Source organism: Onychostruthus taczanowskii, unplaced genomic scaffold, assembly GCF_017590055.1.
Source record: "Onychostruthus taczanowskii isolate IOZ18803 unplaced genomic scaffold, ASM1759005v1 scaffold28, whole genome shotgun sequence".
Taxonomy (NCBI): Eukaryota; Metazoa; Chordata; class Aves; order Passeriformes; family Passeridae; genus Onychostruthus; species Onychostruthus taczanowskii.
This window is the reverse complement of record NW_024500128.1, coordinates 4707470-4725207: the sequence shown is the minus strand read 5'-3', so window position 1 is coordinate 4725207 and position 17738 is coordinate 4707470. Positions and strand designations below refer to the sequence as shown.

The window sequence follows — 17738 nt, the reverse complement described above, 5'->3', positions numbered from 1 at the left end:
CCTACCTCACACACAAGCATTTAGGCTTGGAAGTCTTATTAGCTCTTCCTGGTCATTTCATTAAAAAAAAAAATATTAAAAAAAAAGGACACAGTCCTTCCCAAACTGCAGATATGACAAAGATGTTATGCACAGCAAAGTATTAGACATTCAACCCTCAACACAGTCTAGTCTTCTCCACTGCTGACATTCTGCAGCTGCATGCAATCTAAAATTCAAAATTAATAGATCTATACATTAGAAATCAAGTCATTAGCATGTCCAGTCAACTTCCTCAAAAAGCCATCTATGATTCTTAGTGTCCCAGGAGTTCAGAGACAACGGGCAGAGCTTCAGTGGCAGAGGCGATGTACACAAGCCTGAGCATAAACACCAAGAAACTCGAACCAATCACCTTCCTAGTTACACCAGATCTGCCACGTTTGTCTACTTCAACTGATTCACAGTAAATTCAGCCCATCCATTTGCAAGTCTGTGTTATAATTTTAGCCACAATGGCTCTGGGTGACTACACTATCACTGGGGTAAATAAAAACATAACACTACTGCCAAAGACCACAACAAACACATACTCAAACCAGAAAGATAATGGCTGAACAAGTGACAAGGAACAGTAAATATTACTAATCTCATATCAAGTTGAAAGCCATAGCAAAAGAAGAAACTAAAACAATACGAAGCAGTAAGGCACAACAAACCAACCACTCTACTCACTAAATATGTACACTTTTATCTTATTGGTATCTCACCAGCTGTTGCAAATTAATTTTTTTCACAAAATGTACAAGACCAAACTGTCTGATAACAGTGGGAGATACAGTTGTGAGAAAGACTTAAATTAGAGAACCACTGCAAAAAAATCCCCACTGCGGAGAAATTCAAAACAGCTTTGCAGCAGAAAATGCAGATCACCAGTATGGCTTTTCTCCATACATTATGATATTTTGTTTACAGAGTATGAAAAAATAAATTAACATGTAAAACCAGCAATATTGTAAAAACATTGGAATGTTAGCTGTAAAACATTTGTCATTTTATCACCTTAAAAACATTTATTAGAAGTAAAGGTAAGCTTCACTTCTTGTAGTATGCTAGTTAACTATTCAGCTGCCATTAGAAAAGCAAAATTGAAGTTGTCAACCAGTCACAGTTTTTTTAGTTTTCATTACTCTCCTGATACAGTGGAAATCTATCATATATTCCTTTAAGTAGTTCTTGATCTTTAGAAATAATTGTTACCAATGGGAATAATACAGAGAGAGAAAGATGTGAAAGAGCTACTTAAACCTTGCTGGGGACAAGCACCCAAAAATAACACAATGATATGAATAATTATACAGAAACCCTATTTTAAGAAAGTATCACATGCAAAAGCTTCCATTTAAAGTCTAATGCTGCTACCACAAATTAATTACAGGAATAAAAAAAAAAAAATTCAAAACCATGCCTTTAGGTATAGCTTGGTATTATTAAATTTGTTAAAAGAAGTCTAAAAGTCTAACATATAATATATAAATATATACATATGCCAGCTTTTCTATCTTAGAAAAGATTACAAAGCCTTAAAGAGTTCCACTTCTAAAGTGAAACTACGTAGTAAACTTGGCCAGTTGATAACACTCTAAATACAAGCACAATAGAGCCGAGAACATCAAAGGAAATCTAATCTCTTTTCTTACAGGTTGAAAAATCTAATCTATAGTAAGATCATGTAATTTTCTTATATATTTTCAATCACATAGTAAGACAAAAAGATGTGCTGCAAACAAAGCAACCAAAACTAACCAGAGTAGCCCGATTAAAAAAATAAATAAAAAGGTGATAGCTTTTGAGTCAGAAGTAAGCTATGAACTTCACTTTCAATTTTAGTGTCATTAAAACTACTTAAATTCATATTTTAAATAACAGCTGATTTTCAGAACTTCAGCTTTGTCACTACAGCTCATTATACAGCAGCACTTTAACATACTTTAATACTTGCAAAAGGCTTAACTTTGTAAGAAGACAAAAGCCATATATACTTGAAATATACTTACCTTCCCAGTGTTTTAGCTGTCTTCTCACACCAGTTTTCTACTTGTGAAATTAAGTGTCACGAAAATTAGGTGTCATGAAAACCTTCAGTAGCAATATGAAAGAACACAAACACCAGCAGAAATTTTCTCTAGGCAGGCTTTCCAGTCAATTTTCTGTGTGCATGCCTTTCATCCTTGCCCCTCCTCCTCCCACTATCAATCTATTGCATAGAACAGGCAAGATGCCCCAGCACTTCCCAGATGTGATACACTTGCTCCAGTAAGATACAACCAGTCCTGGTACAAAAATCCAGAGAGCGCTCACACGCTCACCCTCCTTAAACTGTTTCTAGAATCTCTTGGCTGTGTAGTGAAAAATTACCAGAGTAATCAGAACAACCCATGGAACAACAGTCAAAAAAAAACCAACTGTGTGTGCCATCCTCACGCAGTTTTTTCTCCCTGAAGCAAGCTTGCACTACCAACCCAAGCAAGAACTTGCACAGCATGCTAAAATTGAAGCAGGCCTACGCTGCAAGACACATTTCTTACTCCTAATGTTCCAGGTGAGAGAGTTTCAATTGCACATGGTATATATGCCTAGTTTTCTGTTGAGTTCAGTCATCTTCCTGCTCTGTTGACTTCAGCTTGATACTAAATGAAACAGATGATGCTGGAGATAAAAGTAGTACAGTAAGAGAATGTGCATTTGCCAATCATAGATAGAGACTTCAGAGCATTCTGGATAATAAATAATTATGTGTTCAAAGAAGGTAATAAAAAATCAGGCATAATAATTCAAGGAAATATTGTTGAAACTAGAAAGAAAAATACTGCATCTACCAGTTCTGGTCTCTGTCTGTAGTCTCCCTGTCACATACCGAATTTCCTTAGCTACCTTGCCAACAAGTTCCATCAGTTTTCTTCTGATTATTTCTTGCCATCATTTTGTACATAGACTACTGAAAGCAAAGTTAAGTTATCTCAATACAAAGGATAACACATCCCATTGACTGCTTCGGGGGAAAGAGATGGGTTGAACTTCTTCACTTTCAGATGTCTGCATGTAGATAAAGTTTCTGAATAAAAAGAAGGAATTGACTACAGTTCCTACTAAGGAAAAAATTCTCTTAACATAAACTTCTGCTTTTGCTACATCCAACACTACTTACCCTCTACCCAGGAGATATACACAGGTGATTTAGAGAACATTTCTGTGGTTTAATCTAGGATAGACTAAATGCAAAAATTAATTACTACTCAGTAATTGAATTCATGTGGAGGAGTTTGAATATTTTTTTCCCTCTGTGACAGGAATGATTATTAATGCATAGAACACCACAAAAATGCTGTGTTCTCTGGTTTCCTCCAAAGTCAGTTTGTAATAATCAAAATAGAACAATATTTTTAATCCTGTTTTAATCCTTACCTCAGCCTTTCCTCTTCTTTCTTACGAAGGCTGAAATCTCGCTGAACCACCTGGAGCACATGCTCTGCTTCTTCATCAGTCAAGCCAGAAAGATCCAGTTTTCTCCCCATTATACCCTCGGTCCTGGATATGAATAACTATAAAGAATATCTGAAATCAGAAAAAAGAAAATAGAAAAATAAATTGAAAGCACTCATAGTTTTCACAAGTGCGTGGAGATCACAGGCACAAAAAGAAAGCTGCTGCCATAAACATCAGAAAAGAAAACATTTGAATATTTTCAGCTGGAAAACACCTTTTACACTGAGTCCAACAAATAACCCAATCCACCAATAACTGTCCAATCCACCATTAAACCATGTCATTAAGTGCCACACTCGCACATCCTTTAAATACCTTCAGGAATGGCAACTCAACCACTTCCCTGGGCAACCTGTTCAAATGTTTGACAAACCTTTCAGTGATGGAATTGCTTCTAAAATCCCACCTAAATTTCCCTCATACAACTTGAAGGATTTGCTTGAGAATTATTTTGCAGGTTCCATGCACTGAAAGCAATCACCTCCCATTCAAATATAAATGAAAAAGACAAAAATGCTGAGGACAGACCACAGTGTTGCTCTCAAAAAGGAGCATGTTTGACTAAGTCAGGTCAAATCAGGTTTAGACATTTCTTAAGATTTTATAAAACTGCTTGCAGTGCAATCCCTGCCACTGTGTATGAACAGAGAACACACTGCTGTAACACTCAGAAATGTTTTATACTGCCAAATAAGAAATCAGGAATTATTTTAAAGCACCATTTAAAAAAGTAAGCATATAAATTTTAAATGGATTTCCCAGAGTGACTGAAAAGATTTAGATGTCACCACTATAAGGCTGGAGGAGAAAAACTAGTAGCTAATATTATGTATGAATTGAAGGTACTATAAAGTTTGAACTAAAGCTTGGTCCATTAAGCTTCACTAATGAAATTTGTTTTAATTTATTTTCTCATGACTTTTACTCATTTAATTGAATTCTCATAAAGTCAACTCTCAGTATTAACTTGTGTCATTTGATTTAAGCAATTATTTGGGCAATCACAGAGGTGTCCATCGCCACATTGTGTTACAGCTTCAGAAGCATAAGACAGTCTTTGTATCTCTGTTATAAGCCTCCAGCAAGGTATATAATAACCACGAACACACCAAAGTTCCTACACAGTACACAAGAGGCAACTATTGCTGACTCTTCATCCATGGTGAGTGGCAAGTAGATGTGGCTATGTAAAGCATCTAAGCTGGTTCTGGCTCAAAAAAAAAAAACCCATCTCTAAGGAAAACTGCTACAATTAAGTGTTCCAAGTAGTACTGAAAGTAAAAGCATGGGGGAAAAATCAGCTTTATTTTCTAAACATTTCTTTTGCTACTCAGATAATGATGTAGGATATGGTTGGCTGAGTTTTTTTGGGGTTTTTTTTGTTTGGGTTTGGGTTTTTTTGTGTGTGTGTTTTTGGGTTTTTTTTGTGGTTTGGTGGGGGGTTTTTTAGTACAATACTTACCTTCCTACAATCATTTGATTACCCTTCTTCAAACAAGAAACACACACACACACACAGAAGGAAAGCACTGCTTATTTTTTGGTTAGGCTGTTCATGAAGTTTAGGACAGACTCCTTGCTCAAGAAAACAACAATTCACCAAAACCAAGCAGATGATATACAAGCTTGGGTGAAATAAGGATGAAAAGATCCCTCCAACAAGATACATGCTCACCATACAGCTGAAAAAAAAGGTCTTAATGTTCTGGCTTGACTCTGACTCTACCAAGGAAGATGACAATGAGTATTTAATAAAGGCTATAAAAATCTGTTTCTAAAAAAAAAAATACTCTGATTTGCATGGAAGAAGAGTGCCAAAGAAACAAGGGACAGCATGTAGTCTTCATTAATCTCACTTGCAAGACCAAGAATATATGTTAAAATTAAAGATTGGCTAAAACATAGCAAGGAACAACTGGCAAGGTGGGTTTTTTTCAACGCCACACGTGCATAAATCTCAAAATTTTCAACAGAATATTAAGATCTTCCTCTGTCCTTTCAACTACAGTTCTTGCACCAAAACATCACTGAGCACTGGCAAGGAAAAGAAAATGGTTTGCTGAGGTAACACTTGGGTTGAAGCTCAAAGACAGAGCATGAAATGCCCTGGGACACATCCTTCCCTTTAGGCTTTGGGATATCTGCTCAGCTCTTCCCACACAAAGCATTTGAGTGCAAAGGCACCTCTGCCTTTCTAAAAACATGGAAGGGCTTCACTACAGGAGAGCCACATCCATGGGGAAGTAAGCAGGGCTTTTCCAAGTAACTTTTTTCACGCACATACACTTAAAGGGAAAATACAGGATACAGAGTGAAAGGAAATAAAATGTTTTTAAGCAATTCCTGGAGCCAGTAGAGACACCTGCATGCTAGGGCTACAGTCTTCTGAGACAAAAGATGATGCAGGTAACTGGAATTTCATCTTTAATCTCCTAGTATCTTAAGCATCAAGTTAACAACTGTAATTAACATTTTCATAATAAGTTCTCCCTTCAGGTCTTCATCAAACCTTTTTGGAAATGGTTTAAAAATCAATAATGTTTTTCTACATATGCAAACTGGTCCATCAGTAAAGAAAATTATCCCTTTGATTCAGCTGCCAGTGCTGATTGTGACCATGTATTAGAAAGCGGAAATTTACCCCTAAATTTGGGAAAAAGTGGGCACCACCTCTGATTTTCTGAAGTTGGCAAAGACTTCATTTCAAGTATATATGTTTTAAAATCAGAAGCAACTTTAACTTTAGACTTTCATGTGGTTTTGTTCTCCATGGTATTCTCAGATTGCATTCCAATACTACATTAACCTCTAAGGAATGCTGTGTGTTTTCCTAGGAAATAATTTTCCATCACTTTACTGAATCACCTCAGATCTGGGAGTATCACAGCAGTTTATAAATATTTATGAACAATTCTCAAATGTCCTTTCTGTGGTAGATCCAGATTATGCATTTTGGAAATACACAATGGCAAGTCCTCTAGAGGTAATGTAACAAGTTACAATTAAAACTACCTTAAAACACACAAAATAGCTTCTAAGCCTAAAATAACTTCTGGCCTCAATTGAAATAAATAACATGAGGCTGTTCAGATGATTGCCTTCATGAGTACTTCTTTGGTAAATCTCAAACAGAATACAAAATCTAAGATCTCACAGATTTTACAAGGAATAGGATCACTCCCTAGAAAACTTTTGCTCAACAAATTAAAACCCTGTAACAGAAAATCCTAGACTTACAAGACACGATTGGGTACTGTTTGAGTAATACTCTAATCTTCACATTTCTTACAGTCACTTTTAAAACCTAATTAAAACTTCCACATTGAAAACATTTCTTGAGTTTAGCCTTAAAAACAAAACCAAACCCAGCAAAGAGAAAAACAAGCAAATGAAATGTTTTTCAAGAACTTCAAGCAATGCATGGTTTTAACAGAGCCAAGGGCATCAACACTGGAAACAAGGGCAAGTAGTGCATTTCCTATTCACCCATATGACAGCTAAGCTGTTTGGATTTGGAGTCTCAGCAGATGATTAGCATTACTGGGAGGGTGGAGAGAAAAAAAAAGTTTTTTGGGCTAAGTGCCAACTAATATTTAAGACAGATTCTCTGCTTGACAAAGAACAACATTATAAAGCTAATCATGCAAGTGGTCACACTGAATATTGTACAACACAGACTTCTTAGTGTTATGCTGTAGAAAAGCAATCAGCACTAGTGAGGCTGCATGGAGTCCTGTGTCCAGTTTGGGCTTTCCCAGGGCAAGAAAGATACTTATGGCCACAATGATGGTTAAGGAACTGGAGCATCTGACACAGGCAATGATGCTGGGAGTATTAGGACAGCTCAGTGGAGAAGAGAAGGCTTGGGGAGTATATACAGTGGGCATCTAGAAGAGAGCTCTCCAAACAAGAATATCCTACAATTCTTTCTGTTTCCAAGCACATTTTTAATCAAGATTTCACTGTTTTCCACAACACACTGTAAGATTTGCTCTAAAATGCTGTTGATGTGCATTGATGAAATGTAATACCTAAGGAACCAAGACCACAAACTCCTTCAACCCAGTTATTTGCAATTAAAATACTTCATATACAATACCTTTTCCCCACATAGTCTCAGCTTTAGAGTCACCAAACTCTTCATCAGAACTGTTCTACTGTTTTGCTACTCTACCACTTCTATAATTTCCAGATAAAAAAATCAAGAAGAAATCTACTAATAATTTTGTCTTTGTTTCTGTCACCAACAAGCTCATCTTTCCATCCTTTAGCAGTCTGTCAGGACCCAAATAATGCTGCTCAATCTTTCTTGTCATTCTTTCCAGAATTCTTTTAGTACTATAAGAAATTCCTTGTATAATCTTACTGGTGAACATTTTCCCCTTTTAAATCATACAAGACAGTTACCTTCCTAAGACAGAGAGGAAGACAAGCACTTTGTCCTCAACAGAGCTCCTTCGCTACCCTTGTATTTTAAAAAGTTTTGTTTACTGAATTGTCCAAAAAAATTGCCACATTGCTCATATGAGGTCATTATGATAATTTTTGAAAGAAAATATCACAATACTGTGACATAATATCATGCACTTCATTTGACAAATATAAGGTAATAGTGCTTTGAGTTATGTCAACACACTTGAATAAAACAGACTTCACCCATATGCCAACATTTAAAAACCATCACTGTCCAAAGTAATTTCTACTACAGCTAGCACATAATTTAGTCTGAAATAAGGGTAAAACAGCATAATTAACACTGGCCACAGATTTGTTAATCTTTTTTAAATTCCGAGAATGTCTAGAAGCATGAGCAAAAAACACTGAGTATTCTTCTATTTACACTCAAAATGAACAAATGTCCCAAAATAAGAAAAGGGAAAATATACTCATCAGAAATAAAAGGCCACCTCTCTGATTGAAAAATTAAATACAATCCTCCCTTACTTCAACATGGGACTTATATCCGGTGTATCACATTTTAAATGAGATGCAAGATAAAGATATCAAAGACTATGTTATTCTTTGTACCCACACTGATTTTAGCTGAGTTTTACTGCGCATATTTCCTGGTCTACAACCAAAGCAAAAAAAAATTATCTTGCTTTCAGCCTTGGACTAATTTTACGAGAGATTTGCAAGCAGCAAAACAAACGGCTGGCAAGCTCCTGAGCAAAGTTACATTTGTTTCACTGGGGAGTGTGAGAGGTAAAGCAGCAGGTTTAAAACATGAAGTTCCTTCCGGGAGAAATGTCCCTTATTAATGCAAGTTATTACAATAATTGTATGTACATTTATCTAAAAGACTGCTGGAACACACCATAATGGGTGAAACTGTAAACCTACAGGTCAAAGGTTAGTACTGCATGGTTTTAAATTTTAAGCTATTTAGGAAATAAATAGGAGTTTCACACTCTTCTTCTTGCTTCTATATTTTATGTTCTTTTAAGTACTGAATATGAAATAGCAGAATGTCCTGGTGACAGCTAGGATAGAGTTTATTTTCTTCTTAGTAGCTGGTGGGGTTAAACCATGACACAGAATTAAAAACAGTGAAGTCACATTCCATTCGAGAAACAATGGCATCTCTCACATAAGGATAGCACTCTCCTAAAGGCAGAACACAGCACATAAAAGTGTTTCTAAAATAAAGGAACTTATTTAAATAGAAAAAAAAATTTAGAAAAGACTGAAGATTGCACTGTAGGACCTAATTTCTGTCATCTACCTCTGATGGTTCAAAAAAAAGTCATATTAAAAAGAGAATCTGTATAACAACTGATGACCATTTTATACTTCTATATCAGGCCTACAACTAATACACAAGTACAAATCGCACTGGGGATTCAAAATGTAATACAAAAGCTAAATTGATGGACCAGAATAATCTTCTCAGTGGTAAAACTGAACTAGAGCCAAGTCTTATCAAAAGATCCCCACAGCTGCTAAAGATCATAGTTTATCTGGCATATACTCATTTCACATATTTCAGATGCAAGTGGATTTCTAGTTAGTGTATATTCTCATTTTACTTCAGTCTCCCCTTCCATTGTCTGTGCTGAATTTAGGCAAATCATGTTCAGTTATATTTTCTCTATTTAGTAGCAACCATCTTATGGAAGAGTGCGTAAAGATGATGCATCTGACAATATTCTGACTGCGTGAGACTGACTATCACTCTTTCAGAAATGAAGAAGACAGCTTGGAGAAAAAGACAAAATTGGAGCAGTAATGTGCTGACACACAATTGTATCTTGGACGACTTGCCTCTTCTCCATGCACCTTCAATCTAAAGCATGAAATCCAGCTCATTACTGTAACGGACTGTCAACCAACTCCAGAGTGAATCATCACAGGCCAGCAAGAAAGCCAGCATGTGCACTCAGAGAATGCAACTGATCCCAAACAGTCCAACACAACCAGAAATGTGCACATCTGTAAGCACAAGAGTGCAGGGGCTTCCCTTTGAATGCCTAACCTGCAAAGTGGGGCTCAGAGCTTAATTCTACGTGCCCAGACTCCCTGCACAGAGAGAGCAGCAGCCACTGAACTGAGTTATGCCTCTTCCACCTTTGCATCAAAACACAAACCAGAACACACCTGGCAAATCAGGCTTCACAGTGTACTTGCTAAGCTTGATCCAGCACGAAGAGAACAAAACAAAAAGCTCATTTGTACTCCTACCTCTCCCCTCAGTGTCAGCTCACGAGTGAGGACTGCAAAAATGCATTCACCCACCTGTGCTGCATTATACATGCCACAGCTCTCTCCTGAGACACCTGTAGTCCCAGCATTTCACAATCAATGGCCCTCAAATGAGCCACATGGATCGAAGAGAGATGAAAGAAACAGTGACTACTTATTGGTTCCTTCAAAGAACTGCAGGGTTTCTCTCTCATTCTAAGAGGCAGACAAAAAAGGGAGCACTCACTTTACCAGTGTAAATACACGCAAATGCCAGTCTAGTACTGGCACCCAGAAAAACTCAGGTCCAATGCCATATTAAGTCTGGGAAGGCTCAATTATTTATCTCCCTCCTTGTGGAGGGCAACTGAGAGGAACCCTCATGAACGCCTGTAAGTATCTGAAGGTGGGGAGGGAGGGTGCCAAGAGGATGTTTCCAGGCTCGTCTTGGTGGTGCCAAACAGCAGCACAATAGGCAAAGGGCAGAGACTGATGCACAAGAAGTTCCACCTGCACATGAGGAAGAGCTTCTCCATGCAGGTGACCACACACTAGAACAGGTTGCCCAGACAGGTTGTGCCATCTCCCTCACCAGGAATACTCAAAACCAACCTGGGTGCAATCCCGTGCCATGTGCTCTAGGATGGCCCAGCTTGAGCAGGGATGTTGGACCAGATGACCAGATAGTCCCTTCCAACTTGACCCATTCTGGATATTACTTTGCAGATCCCTATTCCAGATGCCGACATCCTGTTTTTCTGTATGACCTGAAGCAACTGAATGATACAGAAGGTCCCCTGCCATACAAGCTACGGAGCAGCACATGACAAGTACGTGCATCAAAGTTAAATGCCTTCCCCTATACCACAGCAGTCACTATTTGTTAGAACAGCTAGAGAGGAGCCTCCTACAGATAACATTCAATAAAATAACCAAGAAAATAGGTCCACTAAGATAAGTTTTTCAACTCCAAAATGCCAAAGCATCACTATTGAGTTAAGTGGTGATAAGGCTTCTCATCTGAGTTATTAACATCTTTAATATGAAACAAAAACAAAAAACAACATTGAGAGAAAAGGTAAAGCTTTTGTCAAAAGTCAAACAGCTCTGGAAGCACTACACATTTGGCATCAGTGTTTAATTCTGCATTTCAATAATACAGGCAAAAGAGTTAGGATAAATTCAGAAACTTGTCATAACTTGAAAGCCATATTGTGATTAATCCATGCAAGCTACAAAAGTAAAAATTTAAGTGTGGATTGCTTGACTGATGCTAAAATATCCATAACATAAAATGCAACCAATATGCAAACATACCACAGGCATACTTAAAATATCCTATACAGTAAAATTGATATTTTTCCCCACAACAATACCACCCATTAACATATAATTAAGATTTATCCAAGAAATAAACTTTCAGAGAGAATCTTCCTGCAGGACTAGAAGAAGGACAAAAGTTCTATTTTTAGAGGTAAGAAAATGCTTCCAACAGCAGTTGCCACAATGAGGCAGTATTCTCTAGTGCTGCCAGATGTGAAAACAAATTTAATACAGTAAATCACTGTTAATTCAAACCACTGACAGGAAACCCCACTGCAAATTACTGAATTTTACAGATTAGCAAGTAAATTAACAAAATAAAAAGCTAAAATAAATTCCTAAGGCTGCTGTCCGCATTCAATGTGACACCTGCAAAATGCTTCTAACCCTGATTTATCCTCAAAGAAGCAAGAATCATAAGAAATACAATACATGTACAAAGCCACATGACCCATTTCACTAAGACTTTGTGATAAGCTGCAGCTGACTGATGCACAACATATGCGCTGTGCACTGTAAAAAGTGTTTCAGTAGCAGGTTGTCTTTGGTTTGTTTAGGTAACCATTTGTCAAGCGGCATAAAACATGAGTAAAATAGAGCCAGAGCTTTAGAAAGCCTCTGAAAACCAAAGGAGGTGGATTAATCTGTCAGGTGGGGGAGTTAATGGATTCGTTTGTTGACACTGGGACCTACTCCACACTGTGCTTAGAAGACGCTCTGCTTTGGACCAGCGCTCAGCTGATTTTTTTTATATTGACACTGCACAACATGGAGATAACCTGAGCCTAGACCAATAAACACACACCTGAAGTTCTGGATCATAAATTTATACAAATAAAGAATGTTTATATTCAAGCATAATACATGGTGAGTTATTTTCTGGAGTTCAAAGGCCAACTTCAGCGTCAGGTTTTGACTGCTGCTTCACAGATGTTTGGATCCCAGCTGGAGCAGTGTCACAGCTCCTTTAGTTTAAACTACAGAACCAATTAATCCTCCTACAGGTTCATGAAATCATCCAGCCAGCACAGACCCCTTTTTGAGTCCCACAGAATTTATTATTTGAACAGCATAATCAAGCCACCACTTTAGGAACTAACTAGGGCTCCTCACTTAATCATGTGTGGAACCCAAGTCCACAGAATTTCCAATGATTTGCCTGTTTTGACCTGTGCTACTACCTTGGAGCAGGAATATGAAACCTGATCACTAAACATTAGAAAAGAAGTGGGAGATGGAATAATCAGGCTTATCCTTCTCTAGAAGTGAACTGCTTTCTGCTCATTTGGGACTCAATTAATGGTTTCTGCACTTGCAGTGATCAACACATGGACGATTTTTGCCACTGACTTTTACATCAAGACCGGCTGAGCTAGTGAGAAACAACATCACCTTTTTTGAATCCTCCCCAAAGGTCTTTCAATTGTTTTTGAAACCTGATGGTGCTCCAATTCACACACTGTGATTTAACTTGAATCCAAGTCACGGTCTGTCAAACAAATATCAAAGCACTTATGACAGCTAGATGCAAGCGCTGAGATAACTTCTAGAAAGGTACACCAAGCACTCCTGGGGATGATCCCTGAGAGGCAAAAGGATCAGTTCTGGTAAGGGGAAAAGAAAGAATAAATTTCTTGCAAGATTAACAACGGTTAGAAAAATAGGTGCGCCTCTGAAATTTGAGGTATTTCAGGTCAGTGGTAGTTGCATCCCTGTCAACCAGACTTAAATCATACACTGCACATTCATGCTGTAGCAATTAATCTTGATGACACCAACCAGCACTTTTCTTTCTTGCATTACCCTGGGACACAAAATATTTTTCTTACAGCTCAAAAGGGCCAGAAGAAAACCCCATTAAAAACATCTTCTGTCCCACAAGTAATGCCTAATAAGCAAAGAAGCTCTTGTATTAGTTTCAAAAGAGATGAAAGTCATCAAAAGAGCAGAACAGAAAGTTATTCCACTAGTTATAAACATATTTTGCTTTCAAGAAAGAAAACAACCAATTATGTACAGTCTTCCTCCAAGAGCAGAAAGCTGGTTTACAACAGCAGAACCACCTGTTACTCCGCATGTAAACAGGTGGAGGGTGCTGAGGAAGGGATTGCTTTGTTGTCAAAATGCCCCACAGATTTCAGGCTGTTCCCTGGCTTCAAGACTCATTAAAGACAGTGGGAATGCCATGAACTTTAACAGCCTTTGAGTGAGCCTACACTTCAGATTGCTATCACAAGAAGATACTACACTTCCTACTGAAAATTACCTCCACACACTTTAAACAAACTTAATCCAGAAACTATGGCTGCCCCTTTTATTCTTCTCCATCAATAAGCAGCACATTTTGCAAAGAAACGTCCAGAAAGAGCTTCTTGAAACTGCTACATAGCAGAACTTGAGCCTGGCTGTCCAGAGAGAGGACAGGATAGAGTTTACTGCCTGCAAAGTCAACACCAGCAAAACTCAAGAAAACTACTGAATTGATTACCAGGAGCCAATGGGGACAATGCCATTGAAAGCGTCTCCTCGAGATTAATCTCCACAGTAATCAGCTCCACCCGAATGCGTGATGTTTTATTTGGAGGTATACTTTGCCTTGAAGAATGCGTATTTCACTTCCTGTGATAATGCTTTACATCTTAAAACAATCAGGAGATAGTAATAATTCCAATAATCTGAATACCAAACACCAATATTAGTTTTTCCTTTTCTGATTATCAATAGATCAAAAGGTAAATGAAGCATAAAATAATAAAAAGTAACAAGAGATTTTTCTTTTACTCAGCTCAGGAGCTAATTGGTCAATAAAAATTGCTATATGAGGTGTTTTACTAATAGAACATTCTTTAAAAAGTATTTATATATATATATATATTGCTGTGCTATTGAAATTTAATGCATATTGGCCTGAAATTTTATTGTGTTTCTATTCCCTGAATAGCATGCATAAGATCTAAAAATCTGTTATTATTGCAATAATGCTGATATTAGCTTTTGACCAGTCAAGCCATTGCAGTCTTTATACCCTCTTCATCTATGATAAAGCTGCTAAGGTGATTCATTAAACTGCTTTCCACTACAGTGTGCTTTATTTATTTATTTTCAGGACACAGGATGCCAAACATAATGTTTATTTACAGAAAATGAAGTTTTAAAAACTACAGCATGGAATTTTTCTACAAGATTGTTTAAAAAAAAAAAAAAGATAGCATGTTTAAACTGAGAGTTAAATAGCAAGCACATGGTAATCACTAGCCTACCATATGACTGACAGAACTTACTGGTGTATCAGATATGTATGGGAGGTTTTCCTCTCCGGTTTGCGTAATTTCACAAAATTCCAGATACAAGCATCTTTGACCAATCTCACAAAGAGATGCGCAAAACTAGACCACTGCTTGAAATCTCATCAAATTACACTGTATGTAGCCCTTCTGTAAAATTGCCTGGTTTTATCATAAAGGTGAATTTCTTTGGTAAATTGAGGAATAGTGTGGTGTGCTTCACTTCACACCAAAATATAGCAGTCATCTGCCTCATCCCTTAAGCCCTAAAAGCTTCTTCTGAAAGCAAACTGCTATAAATCTCTGAGTATAAGAAACTTCGAGCTGTTTTATTCTCTGGCTGTCAGCGGTTCACAGGTAAGCCAAAAGCCTTTATTATGTTTAAGAATCTATCTAAAAAAATAACCTACCTGATCCAAAAGGAAGGTGAATAAAGCATTCCACAGGAAGGCAGCATTAATCTGCTCGAACAATTCAATGGGTTTTCTCAATGAGAAAAGCCGTCCCTGTGGTTTTCATGGAATTATTTTCAGCTAGTTTCTTTCAACTTGTCCAGCTTTCCAAGGGCAAGTTAAGGTAGTTTACACTGCCAAACCACAGTTTTCAGTCTTATAACAATAGGGCACGTTAATGTTGGCAGCAATACAAAGGAGTCGCATTTTCATACCAATCTACTGTTTATGAACAATAGTGCACTTGGTACATACAGCCTTGCCTCATTGTCACCCATGCATGCTTTGGGGATTTTTTTTTCTTTACTTAAATACAAGCCGTTCAAGTGTTCTGTTTACTGCAACTATGAAGTGAGAAGGGTGAATTCCTACTGCTTTCATACACTTGGGTACACTCTATGTAGTGCACTAAGATGTATTCATGAGGTTAGCATGGAAGCAAGAAACCAACTCAGGAAAATAAATGAAAGTTCTAACTCAGTTTTCTAGATCCAGACAGCACTGGCTCAGACAAAGACAAAAAAAGCACTACCCTGCCTGAAAGGATAATATTGTGTCATTTGAACATGCAGCAGTCCAAGAGGCAAATCCTGTCACAGGGTGTAGTGCTCTAAGTACGTCTCACCCCTGTGAGGGCTACCAGGGTGGAATTGACTTGTGTGCATTCTCTCCACTGGCAATTAACGTACCACAGGTATTGAAAGGGCTACTCCCCCATTTCTAACTGCAGTGTACTAAGTTACCTGACAAACTCCACAGGAAGGCTACACAAGAGCGAAGTTACCTTTTTAGATGCTCAGGCATAAGGCATCAGTAAATACGCTCTGATACAATCTGATACCTGAGTAATGATGGGTAAGGCAGTAGCCTGAGGGGCTAAATACAAGATACAGCATCTTCTGCTTTTTGCACAGCTCTGTTCATTTCCTAAAGGTAGAATTAAGCAGCAAACACTACTGTTTGACATTTAACAGCAGGGGCTTAGTCAGTGGTCTCAACACAGTTAACGGAGACCAGCTATCACCATAAATAAGCAACTATAAAAACCTGCCCAGTTTGATGACAGGTCCATCAAAATCAGAAAGATGTCTGGTAATATGAGAACTAGCCTAACTATGCTTCCATTCTCTCAATCTAGCCTCCCAGAAAGGGCTTACAAGAGGAATGAGTAAAAGCCTTTATTGCTAAAATCTTTGCTGTGCCTATTCCAAAAAACTCCTGGCTCCATAGCGAGGCAGCTACCCACATTTTCAGAAATGCAGGAAATAGTAAAATGGTAGGTATGAGACAAAAAAGCATAATTTGTCAAAATAGATTGCTAGTTACAGTTAATGTCCCCACAAACACGCTTTAGGAGCGACACACACGCGCTATAAGGCATTTTGCAATCTAATTCGGTTACGCTTGCCTGAAACATAACACAAATCCCAGCACAACACAGGCTCTTACTTAATTAGATTCCCTAAGAAAAGTCAGTCTGAGCCATATGGTATTTTCCTCAGCAGTTACGATAAACTGACCTTGATACTAGGCAAACGCACGCTGCTCCTGTCTGAGGCATAAATTACAAGCGCAGCGTGGCGGGATGCTCCCATGAAACGGGGACAGCGGCAGCGCCACGCTGAAACCCTTCCCAGGCTCCCGGGGAAGTTGATCAAGAGTAAAACACTCCAATAATAATGATGATGATGATGATGCACTGCAGTGGCAGTGCTCGAACAGCCACGCGGTCAGCAGAACACCACGAAGCAGCTCAGACATCTGTCCGGTAATTAAAGCACAGCCTAATGCCGCGCTGCCGCGGAGGAGCGGCCCGCCTCGCCCCCGGACGCCGCGGAGAGTGGCGGCCTCTCGGCCACCAGCCCGCCCCGACACCCGGCCCCACCCGACCCCTCCCCAGCGGAGCGGGGCCCCGCACGGCCCGAGCCCGGCCGGCCCGACGGGCGCTGCGGCCCCGCACCTCGGCCCTGCCGCAGGCCGCCCCACGGCACGGCCGGCCCCGCGCTGCCGCGGAAGAGGGGCCCCCAGCCCACCTCAGCCCCGGCCCCGGCCGTACTCACCCTCGGCCAAGTGCGAGGGCTGCACCACAATGGCAGGCGGGCAGGAAGCGCCTCGCTATGGGGCACGGGCAGAGCCACCACCGGCGGCTGCGCCCCGTCGCTCATGCACGGCGGGGTCTGCGGCCACTCCGCGCCGGCCCCCGGCCACCACCTGCGCGGAGCCGCCGGGCACAGGTGCCCCGGTGCCGCTCCGCACCGGCCGGTGCAAGGCGAGAGCCGCTGTCTCCTCCTTCTGCTGCTGCTTCTGCCACCGCCTCTGCTGCTGTCGCTGTCGCCTTCAGCCCTCCCCGCCCCGCCGGACGCGCCGAGTGCTGCTGCGGGGCCGGCGGCGGCAGCTCCCGCCGCGCACCGGCACCTGCCCGGACGCTGCCGCCAATCGCCGGGAAGGGGCCGGGCAGGGGCGGGGGCGGCGC

The 17738-nt window shown here is 39.6% G+C and overlaps 1 protein-coding gene across 5 annotated transcripts in view; it reads right to left on the bottom strand.

The window, feature by feature from the left end:
* LOC121337669 (myosin VIIA and Rab interacting protein) overlaps positions 1–17460 on the bottom strand; it is a 208160-nt gene extending 190700 nt beyond the window's left edge. For all 5 annotated transcript variants that reach the window (XM_041407891.1, XM_041407895.1, XM_041407893.1 and 2 more), the window contains exons 1-2: positions 17326–17460; positions 3445–3594 (exon numbers count right to left, since the gene is read on the bottom strand). In XM_041407891.1, the coding sequence (XP_041263825.1) occupies positions 3445–3554 (110 nt within the window). In that variant the 5' untranslated portion in view covers positions 3555–3594; positions 17326–17460. The remainder of the gene's footprint in view (positions 1–3444; positions 3595–17325) is intronic.
* Positions 17461–17738: the final 278 nt, after the last annotated feature.